At 42.9% G+C, this 14,967-nt stretch overlaps 1 protein-coding gene across 2 annotated transcripts in view; it reads right to left on the bottom strand.

The window, feature by feature from the left end:
- Positions 1-14,967, bottom strand: part of GALNT14 (polypeptide N-acetylgalactosaminyltransferase 14) — a 524,060-nt gene that overhangs the window by 293,389 nt on the left and 215,704 nt on the right. For both annotated transcript variants that reach the window (XM_056568538.1, XM_056568539.1), the window contains one exon: positions 5,623-5,792. In XM_056568538.1, the coding sequence (XP_056424513.1) occupies positions 5,623-5,792 (170 nt within the window). The remainder of the gene's footprint in view (positions 1-5,622; positions 5,793-14,967) is intronic.

Raw genomic sequence — 14,967 nt, 5'->3', positions numbered from 1 at the left:
CAAAGGTGGGAACGTCAATGGGAACAAATGTGACACCATAATAGGCATTTTTTGTATAAATAACGTCATCACATGACCTATGATTGGACCTGATGGTCCCGCCCCCTGAAACGTTTGTCTATGTGAACAGCACATGGTGTCTCAGTGGTTAGTACACGGTGTCTCAGTGGTTAGTACACGGTGTCTCAGTGGTTAGTACATGGTGTCTCAGTGGTTAGTACATGGTGTCTCAGTGGTTAGTACATGGTGTCTCAGTGGTTAGCACACGGTGTCTCAGTGGTTAGCACATGGTGTCTCAGTGGTTAGTACATGGTGTCTCAGTGGTTAGCACATGGTGTCTCAGTGGTTAGTACACGGTGTCTCAGTGGTTAGTACACGGTGTCTCAGTGGTTAGTACATGGTGGCTCAGTGGTTAGCACACGGTGTCTCAGTGGTTAGTACACGGTGTCTCAGTGGTTAGTACATGGTGTCTCAGTGGTTAGCACACGGTGTCTCAGTGGTTAGTACACGGTGTCTCAGTGGTTAGTACATGGTGTCTCAGTGGTTAGCACACGGTGTCTCAGTGGTTAGTACACGGTGTCTCAGTGGTTAGTACATGGTGTCTCAGTGGTTAGTACACGGTGTCTCAGTGGTTAGTACACGGTGTCTCAGTGGTTAGTACACGATGGCTCATTGGTTAGTACATGGTGTCTCAGTGGTTAGTACACGGTGTCTCAGTGGTTAGTACACGATGGCTCAGTGGTTAGTACATGGTGTCTCAGTGGTTAGTACACGGTGTCTCAGTGGTTAGTACACGATGGCTCATTGGTTAGTACATGGTGTCTCAGTGGTTAGTACACGGTGTCTCAGTGGTTAGTACACGGTGTCTCAGTGGTTAGTACATGGTGTCTCAGTGGTTAGTACACGGTGTCTCAGTGGTTAGTACACGATGGCTCAGTGGTTAGTACACGGTGGCTCAGTGGTTAGCACACGGTGTCTCAGTGGTTAGTACACGATGGCTCATTGGTTAGTACACGGTGTCTCAGTGGTTAGCACACGGTGTCTCAGTGGTTAGTACACGGTGTCTCAGTGGTTAGCACACGGTGTCTCAGTGGTTAGTACACGATGGCTCAGTGGTTAGTACACGGTGGCTCAGTGGTTAGCACACGGTGTCTCAGTGGTTAGCACACGGTGTCTCAGTGGTTAGTACACGGTGTCTCAGTGGTTAGTACATGGTGTCTCAGTGGTTAGCACATGGTGTCTCAGTGGTTAGCACATGGTGTCTCAGTGGTTAGCACACGGTGTCTCAGTGGTTAGTACACGGTGTCTCAGTGGTTAGTACACGGTGTCTCAGTGGTTAGTACACGGTGTCTCAGTGGTTAGTACATGGTGTCTCAGTGGTTAGCACACGGTGTCTCAGTGGTTAGCACACGGTGTCTCAGTGGTTAGCACACGGTGTCTCAGTGGTTAGCACACGGTGTCTCAGTGGTTAGCACACGGTGTCTCAGTGGTTAGTACATGGTGGCTCAGTGGTTAGTACACGGTGTCTCAGTGGTTAGTACACGGTGTCTCAGTGGTTAGCACACGGTGTCTCAGTGGTTAGTACACGGTGTCTCAGTGGTTAGCACACGGTGTCTCAGTGGTTAGCACACGGTGTCTCAGTGGTTAGCACACGGTGTCTCAGTGGTTAGCACACGGTGTCTCAGTGGTTAGCACACGATGGCTCAGTGGTTAGCACACGGTGTCTCAGTGGTTAGCACATGGTGTCTCAGTGGTTAGCATATGGTGTCTCAGTGATTAGCACACAGTGTCTCAGTGGTTAGCACACGGTGTCTCAGTGGTTAGCACATGGTGTCTCAGTGGTTAGTACACGGTGTCTCAGTGGTTAGTACACAGTGTCTCAGTGGTTAGTACACGGTGTCTCAGTGGTTAGTACATGGTGTCTCAGTGGTTAGCACACGGTGGCTCAGTGGTTAGTACACGGTGCCTCAGTGGTTAGTACACGGTGCCTCAGTGGTTAGTACATGGTGTCTCAGTGGTTAGTACACGGTGTCTCAGTGGTTAGCACATGGTGTCTCAGTGGTTAGCACACGGTGTCTCAGTGGTTAGTACACGGTGTCTCAGTGGTTAGCACATGGTGTCTCAGTGGTTAGTACATGGTGTCTCAGTGGTTAGTACACGGTGTCTCAGTGGTTAGTACATGGTGTCTCAGTGGTTAGCACACGGTGTCTCAGTGGTTAGCACACGGTGTCTCAGTGGTTAGCACACGGTGTCTCAGTGGTTAGTACACGGTGTCTCAGTGGTTAGTACACGGTGTCTCAGTGGTTAGTACACGGTGTCTCAGTGGTTAGCACATGGTGTCTCAGTGGTTAGTACATGGTGTCTCATTGGTTAGTACATGGTGCCTCAGTGGTTAGCACATGGTGTCTCAGTGGTTAGTACACGGTGTCTCAGTGGTTAGTACACGGTGGCTCAGTGGTTAGTACACGGTGTCTCAGTGGTTAGCACACGGTGTCTCAGTGGTTAGTACACGGTGTCTCAGTGGTTAGTACACAGTGTCTCAGTGGTTAGTACACGGTGTCTCAGTGGTTAGCACACGGTGTCTCAGTGGTTAGCACATGGTGTCTCAGTGGTTAGCACATGGTGTCTCAGTGGTTAGCACATGGTGTCTCAGTGGTTAGTACATGGTGTCTCAGTGGTTAGCACACGGTGTCTCAGTGGTTAGTACACGGTGTCTCAGTGGTTAGTACACGGTGTCTCAGTGGTTAGTACACGGTGTCTCAGTGGTTAGTACACGGTGGCTCAGTGGTTAGTACACGGTGGCTCAGTGGTTAGTACACGGTGTCTCAGTGGTTAGTACACAGTGTCTCAGTGGTTAGTACACGGTGTCTCAGTGGTTAGCACACGGTGTCTCAGTGGTTAGCACATGGTGTCTCAGTGCTTAGCACTGTTGCACTGCACAGCTGGGGTCCAAATCCCAGCAAGGACAACATTTGCAATGTATGTATGTTCTCCCCATGTATGTGTGGGTTTCCTCCGGGTTCCCCGGTTTCTCCCCACTCCCACAAACATACCGATGAGTGAATTTAGATTGTAAGCCCCAGTGGGGACAGAGACCACTTTGAGTGAACAGTGTACAGCGCTCCAGTATCTGTGTGCGTTGTATAAATAAAGAATTATTATTATTATGTACTGACAGCATTTAACTAGGGGTCTCCAATCCGTGGCTCTCCAATTGTTGCAGAACCACAACTCCCAACAAACCCTGACAGCATTTTGACAGATGGTTAACATTTTGGCGCTCTACAGATGTTCAAAATCACAACTCCCAGCATGCCCCCACAGCCTTTGACAGGTGGTCTGCAATCCATGACTCTCCTGCTGTGTCAAAACTACTCCTAGCATGCCTGGATAGACGTTTTCCAGTGGTCCCCAAACTGTGACTCTCCAGCTGCTGCAAAACTACAACTCCCAGCATGCCTGGACAGACATTTTCCAGTGGTCCCCAAACTGTGGCTCTCTAGCTGTTGCAAAACTACAACTCCCAGCATGCCTGGACAGATGTTTTCCAGTGGTCCCCAAACTGTGGCTCTCCAGCTGTTGCAAAACTACAACTACCAGCATGCCTGGACAAACTTTGTCCAGTAGCCTCCAAAACCGGGACCCTCCAGCTGTGTCAAAAATACAACCCTCAGGATGCCCTGATGGCTTTGAGGGCATGCTGAAGAGTCACAGGTTGGCGACCACTGGTTTAACCCCGTGTTTTCCAAACACTGTGTCTCCAGCTGTTGCAAAACTACAACTCCCAGCATGCCCGGACAGCCAACTGCTGTCCGGGCATGCTGGGAGTTGTAGTCTTGCAACAGCTGGCGGCTCCCCGGGTTGGAAAACACTGACCTATACTACTACTATATAGTCCAACGTGCTGGGAGATGTAGTTTTGCAACAGCTGGAGGCACCCTGGTTAGAAAACACTTGATTGAACCCAATGAATCCAGCTATTTTTAGCCTGGACGCTGCTCCATGCTTCCCACTGGACGTTTTCAGTAAATAAAATCTAAAATTCGTCTACAGAACGTTTTTCCCAATTAATAAAATTTAATTAAATTGAAGCAGGAAAAGTCCCATTTGCTTGTCTACATGTAATCCCGTCGCGTCTGGTAAAGCTTGTGATAACCATTTTGATATACTGTACTAATAATTGCGTTCCTTTTTATTGCCAGCGCCGTAACGAAACATGACAGCCGCCTGTTTATCTGCGCTAGATTGTAGTGCATATTTCATTACATGCACCTGCGCCCGGCGTGCCACATGTGCTCGGCTGGGCCAGACATTGCCAATGGTAATTCATTCAGGGGCTGCTAGGCAGATGATAAAATCCGGCAGATAAATCAAGGAGCAGACGCTTCGCTGGGAGGGGACGGTCTGCGCCATATACTCTGCATAACCTTCTACCATCTAGGGACTTGTCTAAGGCTAAATCTATAGGTGTTATATTAAAGACATATCTGATCCTGAGCTTTAACCAGAGCTGCACTCATTATTCTGCTGGTACAGTCACTGTGTACATACATTACATTACTTATCCTGTACTGATCCTGAGTTATATCCTGTATTATACTCCAGAGCTGTACTCACTATACTGCTGGTGAGGTCACTGTGTACATACATTACATTACTTATCCTGTACTGATCCTGAGTTATCTCCTGTATTATACTCCAGAGCTGTACTCACTATACTGCTGGTGAGGTCACTGTGTACATACATTACATTACCTATCCTGTACTGATCCTGAGTTATATCCTGTATTATACTCCAGAGCTGTACTCACTATTCTGCTGGTGAGGTCACTGTGTACATACATTACATTACTTATCCTGTACTGATCCTGAGTTATATCCTGTATTACACTCCAGAGCTGCACTCACTATTCTGCTGGTGAGGTCACTATGTATATACATTAAATTACTTATCCTGTACTGATCCTGAGTTATATCCTGTATTATACTCCAGAGCTGTACTCACTATTCTGCTGGTGAGGTCACTGTGTACATGCATTACATTACTTATCCTGTACTGATCCTGAGTTATATCCTGTATTATACTCCAGAGCTGTACTCACTATTCTGCTGGTGAGGTCACTGTGTACATACATTACATTACTTACCCTGTACTGATCCTGAGTTATATCCTGTATTATACTCCAGAGCTGTACTCACTATTCTGCTGGTGAGGTCACTGTGTACATACATTACATTACTTATCCTGTACTGATCCTGAGTTATATCCTGTATTATACCCCAGAGCTGTACTCACTATTCTGCTGGTGTGGTCACTGTGTATATACATTACATTACTTATCCTGTACTGATCCTGATTTATATCCTGTATTATACTCCAGAGCTGTACTCACTATTCTGCTGGTGAGGTCACTGTGTACATACATTACATTACTTATCCTGTACTGATCCTGAGTTATATCCTGTATTATACTCCAGAGCTGTACTCACTATTCTGCTGGTGGGGTCACTGTGTACATGCATTACATTACTTATCCTGTACTGATCCTGAGTTATATCCTGTATTATACTCCAGAGCTGTACTCACTATTTATATGTGACTGTAGATATTGGGGCTCCTACCTGTAATGTCTGGTGTCCTTGATGGCGCGGTCGCTGGGGATGCGCTCACTCTCCCTCTGGTTGAAGGCGTACAGTCTGTAGGGGTCTTCTCCAGGTTTCCATCTTTGAGCGGTCAGGTATCGGCGCTCATCAAACTGGTCCCAAAGATCGTCCCAATCCACATCTGTGTCCTGCACAAAGGAAAAGGAAGAGATAAAGGATCTGAGCCATCATATCATAGTCTATGCTGATAGACCAGCTGTTTCAAAACTACAACTCCCAGCATGGCCGGACAGGGTGTGCATTGTCCACTACAAGTCAATGGGAGCCTCCAGGAGAAAAGCAAAGGCCGAAGTGCCTGATAGCAAACAGAGTCAGTTGGGCTTCGCTTGTCTTGAGGTCCTGGCCCTGGTCTCCAGCTGTTGCAAAGCTACAACTCCCAGCATGCCCGGACAGCCAATGGCTGTCCGGGCATGCTGGGAGTTGTAGTTTTGCAACAGCATGAGACAACTTGGATGGGTAACATTGGACTCTTACAAAAATGACAAATTCAGCTCTGCTACATCAGCAAATGCAACTAGTTTTATCCAACTTCAAACATTACATAAATATATATATATCTGACTAAAGCGATGTACTGATCCACCAGATACAAGTACGCAGCTCTCCTGCGGCTAATGAATCCCGCGCCGGCTCCGCGTAATCCATCTCCCGCTATCTATGATGTTCTCTTAGCAAACGCACAATACTGAAGATTTTGGAGCAGTGAGATATTTATCCAATAATTGACTTTTATTCACTTAGTGGGGCCGACATTTATCATGGTAATACAATTCCGAGATCCTATTTCATTATAGGTTTATGAGGGAGAACCTGGTGTATATGTGATGTCCCAGTACGGGATATACATCTCACAGTCCTATCAGCATGAGACCCTGCACGTCCCCAGGGCTCACCTGCACTGTACCCCAATAATCTGTATAATTGTATATTATGTGTAAAGGACCTTTGATATGGTCACATGGTTATTGATCACATGATAATGGTTGTCATATATTTAAGGGGTATTCCAGAAAGAAAAAAAAAATTATATATCAAATGGCTCCAGAACGTTAAACAGATTTGTAAATTACTTCTATTAAAAAATCTTAATCCTTTCAATAATTATCAGCTGCTGAAGTTGAGTTGTTGTTGTTTTCTGTCTGGCAACAGTGCTCTCTGCTGACATCTCTGCTTGTCTCGGGAACTGCACAGAGTAGAAGAGGTTTGCTATGGGGATTTACTTCTAAACTGGGCGGTTCCCGAGACACGTGTCATCAGAGAGTACTTAGACAGAAAAGAACAACTCAACTTCAACAGCTCATAAGTACTGAAAGGATTAAGATTTTAAGTAATTTACAAATCTGTTTAACTTTCTGGAGCCAGTTGATATATATATATATAAGTTTTTTCCTGGATAACCCCTTTAAAGTCACATGTTTTGTTACCTAGAGAGCACCAGGTGACCAGATGACCCACAGCTAGCCTATGGGCTTCTTGCTCAGCCCCCTTTATAAGGAAAGGAGGAGCCACCATCTCTCTCTCTTTGATCATTCATTGCTCTTAGATCCTGAGGTCCAGTCCAGTCCAGAGCCAGTGTCCAGCACATCTGGAGGCCTCAAGCCTAACCTACAGCCGCATGTCAGTGTCAAGTCATCTCTGTCTGCTGTCACTATCTTCAGTCAGGTCAGTTATAGTCAGCGTGACTGAGCTAAAGTCTGTCAAAGTCACTGCAAGTCCCAGCAAGCTGCGAGGTCCCGTGTGTTACTGGTCACCTCTCTTGGATCCTGGCCTAGCTGTAAAGACTGTTACCATCTGTCTACCTCAGTAAAGCTACCGTTAACCCTGACCTGGCCTAAGACTGTTATTTTCCCTGCCTAAACTAGGACTAGGGGTGCTACCGTTCGGGTGGTTCTCTGTAAGACTATGCCCTGGCGTCACGAACATTTAGGGGTTAACACCATCTGCACCCTGCTCAGTAAAGACAGTGATCCGTAACGCGATGTTGGTGTGTTTTTTACCCCCCGTGTCTGACCCAGGAGAAGCTGTCTCCACCTACGACCGTGTATAGGCTAACGGTGAGTTTGGAGTAGCCGTATTAGTCCACCTCAACAACTCTAAAACAACTCATCTCCCAGCATACCTGGATGGCCAACGGCATCCTGGGAGTTGTAGTTTTGCAACAGCTGGAGGCACCCTGGCTGTGAAACACTGATCTAAATAATACAGTTCACAATATAATACAGCAGCTTAGATAGAGACGTTGGTGTGTTTTTTACCGCCCCCCGTGTCTGGCCCAGGAGAAGCTGTCTCCACCTAGGACCGTGTATAGGCTAATGGTGATCTGGTGTCACGAAGTGATAAGAATTCCCTGCACCTCTGTGTCACTATATATATATGAGTTTGGAGTAGCTGTATTAGTCCACCTCAACAACTCCAAAACAACTCCCAGCATACCTGGACAGCCAACGGCATCCTGGGAGTTGTAGTTTTGCAACAGCTGGAGGCACCCTGGTTGGGAAACACTGATCTAAATAATACAGTGCGCAATACAATACAGCAGCTCAGATAGAGACGTTGGTGTGTTTTTTTACCACCCAGGAAAAGCTGTCTCCACCTCGGACCGTGTATAGGCTAACGGTGCCCTGGCGTCACGAAGTGATAAGAATTCCTTGCACCTCTGTGTCACTATATAAAACAGCTGCTCAGATAGAGAGAATACCAGCGATATTTCTATGCAGATAGGTAAGGGTTAACACTGATTTATTTCCTGCGGCGTCCTCCATGTTATAGCGGCGTCTGACATTAATTACAACACCCTCTCGCCGAAGGTTTGCACGGTCTGATAGGGGACGGTGACAAAATGTCATCTCCGGTAGAAGATGTACTGTACGGCCCGCACCGCGATAAAACATTCACTTCATTGTTATGAAACGTAGACATTAAAAAACACTTACAGCCTCTAATTATCGCCAGATCACCTCAGCCGTGAAGAATTAGACCGAGATTCAAGGTCTTCCATGAGCCGCATCACCGGCCCGCTGCACCGGCGAGATAACACCGCCATACACCGAGGAGGGAGAGGCTTCAGCCGAGGACTTGTCAGACAATTTACATGAGTTGTAAAATGAGACGATGAGGTCAGTGGTTACTCAATGAACAGAAGATGAATGAGGTGGCGGCGGGATATTGATTATCGCCCGTCTCCAGAAGTATATAGTAAGTATCACTTTAAGAGCAGTAACCGAAGGAATCTTATTACAATTGTCTTTAAGGAGGTGAGTCTATCATTAGTAACCTACATTGGATATAATACTTCTCCTATATACAAAAATATAACTACTATAATTCTGCTCCTATATACTAGAATATAACTACTATAATACTGCTTCTATATGCAAGAATAACTACTATAATACTGCTCCTATATACAAGAATATAACTACTATAATACTGCTCCTATATACAAGAATATAACTACTATAAATCTGCTCCTATATACAGGAATATAACTACTATAATACTGCCTCCTATATACAAGAATATAACTACTATAATACTGCCTTCTATATACAAGAATATAACTACTATAATACTGCTCCTATATACAAGAATATAACTACTATAATTCTGCCTCCTATATACAAGAATATAACTACTATAATACTGCCTCCTATATACAAGAATATAACTACTATAATACTGCCCCTGTATACAAGAATATAACTGCTATAATAATGCTCCTATATACAAGAATATAACTACTATAATACTGCTCCTGTATACAAGACTATAACTAATACAATACTGCTCCTATATACAAGAATATAACTACTATAATACTGCTCATATATACAAGAATATAACTACTATAATACTGCCTCCTATATACAAGAATATAACTACTATAATACTGCCTCCTATATACAAGAATATAACTACTACAATACTGCTCCTATATACAAGAATATAACTACTATAATACTGCTCCTATATACAAGAATATAACTACTATAATACTGCCCCTATATACAAGAATATAACTACTATAATACTGCCTTCTATATACAAGAATATAACTACTATAATACTGCTCCTATATACAAGAATATAACTACTATAATTCTGCCTCCTATATACAAGAATATAACTACTATAATACTGCCTCCTATATACAAGAATATAACTACTATAATACTGCCCCTGTATACAAGAATATAACTGCTATAATAATGCTCCTATATACAAGAATATAACTACTATAATACTGCTCCTGTATACAAGACTATAACTAATACAATACTGCTCCTATATACAAGAATATAACTACTATAATACTGCTCATATATACAAGAATATAACTACTATAATACTGCCTCCTATATACAAGAATATAACTACTATAATACTGCCTCCTATATACAAGAATATAACTACTACAATACTGCTCCTATATACAAGAATATAACTACTATAATACTGCTCCTATATACAAGAATATAACTACTATAATACTGCCCCTATATACAAGAATATAACTACTATAATACTGCTCCTATATACAAGAATATAACTACTATAATACTGCACCTATATACAGCTCTGCTGAGCTAAAAGATGTTCAGGGGTAGGGGGGGGGGGGGGGTTTGCTGGGGATGCCAGGAGGATGGTCCTGCCGATTGATGATGGATGGGGGTGCCATTGCCAGGGGGGGCGGCCCATAATCCACCAGTAACACCCCCCCCCCTCCCCCAGAGCTATAGCACCCCTATCATCCAGCAGCAACACCACCGATTCCCCCCCCCTCCCATGGTAATAGCATCAGCTAACGGATGATGAGGGGTGCTACCTACTGTTGGGGGGGGGGGTGCTACTGTTGGGGGGGGGGGGGTGGCACCCTCATCATTCATTCAGTAGGATCATCTTCCTGGCAGTAGCACCCTCATCATCCACCAGCAACATCTCCCCCAGCAGTATCACCCCCATCAGCAGATCCGGCTGGTGGATGATGGGGGTGCTACTGCCATGAGAATGATCCTGCCGATGGATGATGGGGGTGGTACTGCCAGGGGGAGCCAGTAGCAACCTCATCGTCCACCAGCATCACCCTAATCATCTACCAGCAACATCATCCATCAGAGAGCAGTGTATGGTAGCATTGTATTTATAGGGTATGGTGTGTGGCAGGTTTATATTCAGAGAGTGCAGTATGTGTTGTATTATATTCAGAATGTACAGTGTGTGGTAGTATATTCAGAGGGTACAGTGTGTCATATTATATTCAGAGGGTACAGTGTGTGGTAGAATTATATTCAGTGGGTACAGTGTGTGACAGTATTATATTCAGAGGATAAAGTATGTGGCAGATTTTATTCAGAGGGTACGGAGTGTAGAAGGTTTATATTCAAAGAGTGCAGTGTATAGTAGTATTTTATTTAGAGGATACAGTGTCTGACAGGTTTATAATAATAATTGTTTTCATAAAGATGATCAGAATCCGCTGATGTCATGAGGAGCCATCTGGGCGTCACATTCTGGAGAGAGAAGATTTATCTGGAATAAGTCATGGCGGTATGTACCAGCTGAATTAGATAAGGAAAGAATATAGAGAAGACATCACCTCTAGTCACTGATATCATTGTGTATTCTCCTCACTATAGAAAAGATGTCACCTGTAGTCACTGATATTGTGCATTCTCCTCACTATAGAGAAGACATCACCTGTAGTCACTGATATCATTGTGTATTCTCCTCACTATAGAGAAGACGTCACCTGTAGTCACTGATATCATTGTGTATTCTCCTCACTATAGAGAAGACGTCACCTGTAGTCACTGATATCATTGTACATTCTCCTCACTATAGAGAAGACGTCACCTGTAGTCACTGATATCATTGTGTATTCTCCTCACTATAGAGAAGACGTCACCTGTAGTCACTGATATCATTGTGTATTCTCCTCACTATAGAGAAGACGTCACCTGTAGTCACTGATATCATTGTACATTCTCCTCACTATAGAGAAGACGTCACCTGTAGTCACTGATATCATTGTGTATTCTCCTCACTATAGAGAAGACGTCACCTGTAGTCACTGATATCATTGTGTATTCTCCTCACTATAGAGAAGACGTCACCTGTAGTCACTGATATCATTGTGTAATCTCCTCACTATAGAGAAGACGTCACCTGTAATCACTAGTGTTGAGCGGCATAGGCCATATTCGAATTCGCGAATATTCGCGAATATATGGACGAATATTCGTCTTATATTCTCTAAATTTGCATATTCGTAAAATTTGCGTTTTATTTTCTCATATGCGAAAATTAGCATATGCGAAAATTTGCATATACAATAATTAACATAAGCGGAAATTCGCATATGCGAAAATTTGCATATGCAAATTTCCGCATATGCGGAAATTCGCACGCCAGTCTCAAACAGTACTATTAGAGCCTTCATTACACCACACAAGCTGGAAGCAGAGAGGGATGATCACTGTGATGTGTACTGTGATAAAAAAAAAAAAAAAAAAAAAAAGAATATTTGTAATTACGAATGTATAGTGCTATATTCGCGATAATTCGCGAATATGCGCTATTCGCGAATAAAATTCACATTGCGAATATTCGCGAGCAACACTAGTAATCACTGATATCATTGTGTATTCTCCTCACTATAGAGAAGACATCACCTGTATTCACTGATATCATTGTGTATTCTACTCACTATAGAGAAGACATCACCTGTAATCACTGATATTATTGTGTATTCTCCTCACTATAGAGAAGACGTCACCTGTAATCACTGATATCATTATGTATTCTCCTCACTATAGAGAAGACGTCACCTGTAGTCACTGATATCATTGTACATTCTCCTCTCTATAGAGAAGACGTCACCTGTAGTCACTGATATCATTGTGTATTCTCCTCACTATAGAGAAGACATAACCTGTAGTCACTGATATCATTGTGTATTCTCCTCACTATAGAGAAGACGTCACCTGTAATCACTGATATCATTATGTATTCTCCACACACTATAGAGAAGACGTCACCTGTAATCACTGATATGATTGTGTATTCTCCTCACTATAGAGAAGACATCAACTGTAATCACTGATATCATTGTGTATTCTCCTCACTATAGAGAAGACGTCACCAGTAATCACTGATATCATTGTGTATTCTCCTCACTTTAGAGAAGACGTCAACTGTAATCACTGATATCATTGTGTATTCTCCTCACTATAGAGAAGACGTCACCTGTAGTCACTGATATCATTGTGTATTCTCCTCACTATAGAGAAGACGTCACCTGTAGTCACTGATATAATTCTGTATTCCCCTCACTATAGAGAAGACATCAACTGTAATCACTGACATCATTGTGTATTCTCCGCATTATAGAGAAGACATCATCTATAGTCACTGATATCATTGTGTATTCTCCTCACTATAGAGAAGACGTCACCTGTAATCACTGATATGATTGTGTATTCTCCTCACTATAGAGAAGACATCAACTGTAATCACTGATATCCTTGTGTATTCTCCTCACTATAGAGAAGACATCACCTGTAGTCACTGACATCATTGTGTATTCTCCTCACTATAGAGAAGACGTCACCTGTAATCACTGATACCATTGTGTATTCTCTTCACTATAGAGAAGACGTCACCTGTAGTCACTGACATCATTGTGTATTCCCCTCACTATAGAGAAGACGTCACCTGTAATCACTGATATCATTGTGTATTCTCCCCACTATAGAGAAGACATCAACTGTAATCACTGATATCATTGTGTATTCTCCTCACTATAGAGAAGACATCACCTGTATTCACTGATATCATTGTGTATTCTCCTCACTATAGAGAAGTCGTCACCTGTAGTCACTGATATCATTATGTATTCTCCTCACTATAGAGAAGACATCACCTGTAGTCACTGATATCATTGTATATTCTCCTCACTATAGAGAAGACGTCACCTGTAATCACTTATATCATTGTGTATTCTCCTCACTATAGAGAAGAAATCACCTGTATTCACTGATATCATTGTGTATTCTCCTCACTATAGAGAAGACATCAACTGTAATAATTGATATCATTGTGTAGTCTCCTCACTATAGAGAAGACATCACCTGTAGTCACTGATATCATTGTGTATTCTTCTTACTATAGAGAAGACGTCACCTGTAATCACTGATATCATTGTGTATTCTCCCCACTATAGAGAAGACGTCTCCTGTAGTCACTGATATAATTCTGTATTCTCCTCACTATAGAGAAGACGTCACCTGTATTCACTGATATCATTGTGTATTCTGCTCACTATAGAGAAGACGTCACCTGTAGTCACTGATATCATTGTGTATTCTCCTCACTATAGAGAAGACATCACCTGTATTCACTGATATCATTGTGTATTCTCCTCACTATAGAGAAGACATCAACTGTAATAATTGATATCATTATGTATTCTCCTCACTATAGAGAAGACATCACCTGTAGTCACTGATAAGATTGTGTATTCTCCTCACTATAGAGAAGACATCACCTGTTGTCACTGATATGATTGTGTATTCTCCTCACTATAGAGAAAACGTCACCTGTAGTCACTGATATCATTGTTTATTCTCTTCACTATAGAGAAGACTGTAATCACTGATATCATTGTGTATTCGCCTCACTAAAGAGAAGACTTCACCTGTAGTCACTGATATCATTGTGTATTCTCCTCACTATAGAGACTTCACCTGTAGTCACTGATATCATTGTGTATTCTCCTCACTGTAGAGAAGACATCACCTGTAATCACTGATATCATTGTGTATTCTCCTCACTATAGAGACTTCACCTGTAGTCACTGATATCATTGTGTATTCTCCTCACTATAGAGACTTCACCTGTAGTCACTGATATCATTGTGTATTCTCCTCATTGTAGAGAAGACATCACCTGTAGTCACTGATATAATTGTGTATTCTCCTCACTATAGAGACATCACCTGTAGTCACTGATATGATTGTGTATTCTCCTCACTATAGAGAAGACATCACCTGTAATAACTGATATTATTGTGTATTGTCTTCACTATAGAGAAGACGTCACCTGTAGTCACTGATATCATTGTGTATTCCCCTCACTATAGAGAAGACGTCTCCTGTAGTCACTGATATAATTCTGTATTCTCCTCACTATAGAGAAGACGTCACCTGTATTCACTGATATCATTGTGTATTCTGCTCACTGTAGAGAAGACGTCACCTGTAGTCACTGATATCATTGTGTATTCTCCTCACTATAGAGAAGACA

This window comes from Hyla sarda, chromosome 3 (genome assembly GCF_029499605.1).
Source record: "Hyla sarda isolate aHylSar1 chromosome 3, aHylSar1.hap1, whole genome shotgun sequence".
In the NCBI taxonomy this organism is placed as follows: Eukaryota; Metazoa; Chordata; class Amphibia; order Anura; family Hylidae; genus Hyla; species Hyla sarda.
The sequence above is the reverse complement of the archived record's forward strand: the minus strand, read 5'-3'. Positions and strand labels throughout refer to the sequence as shown.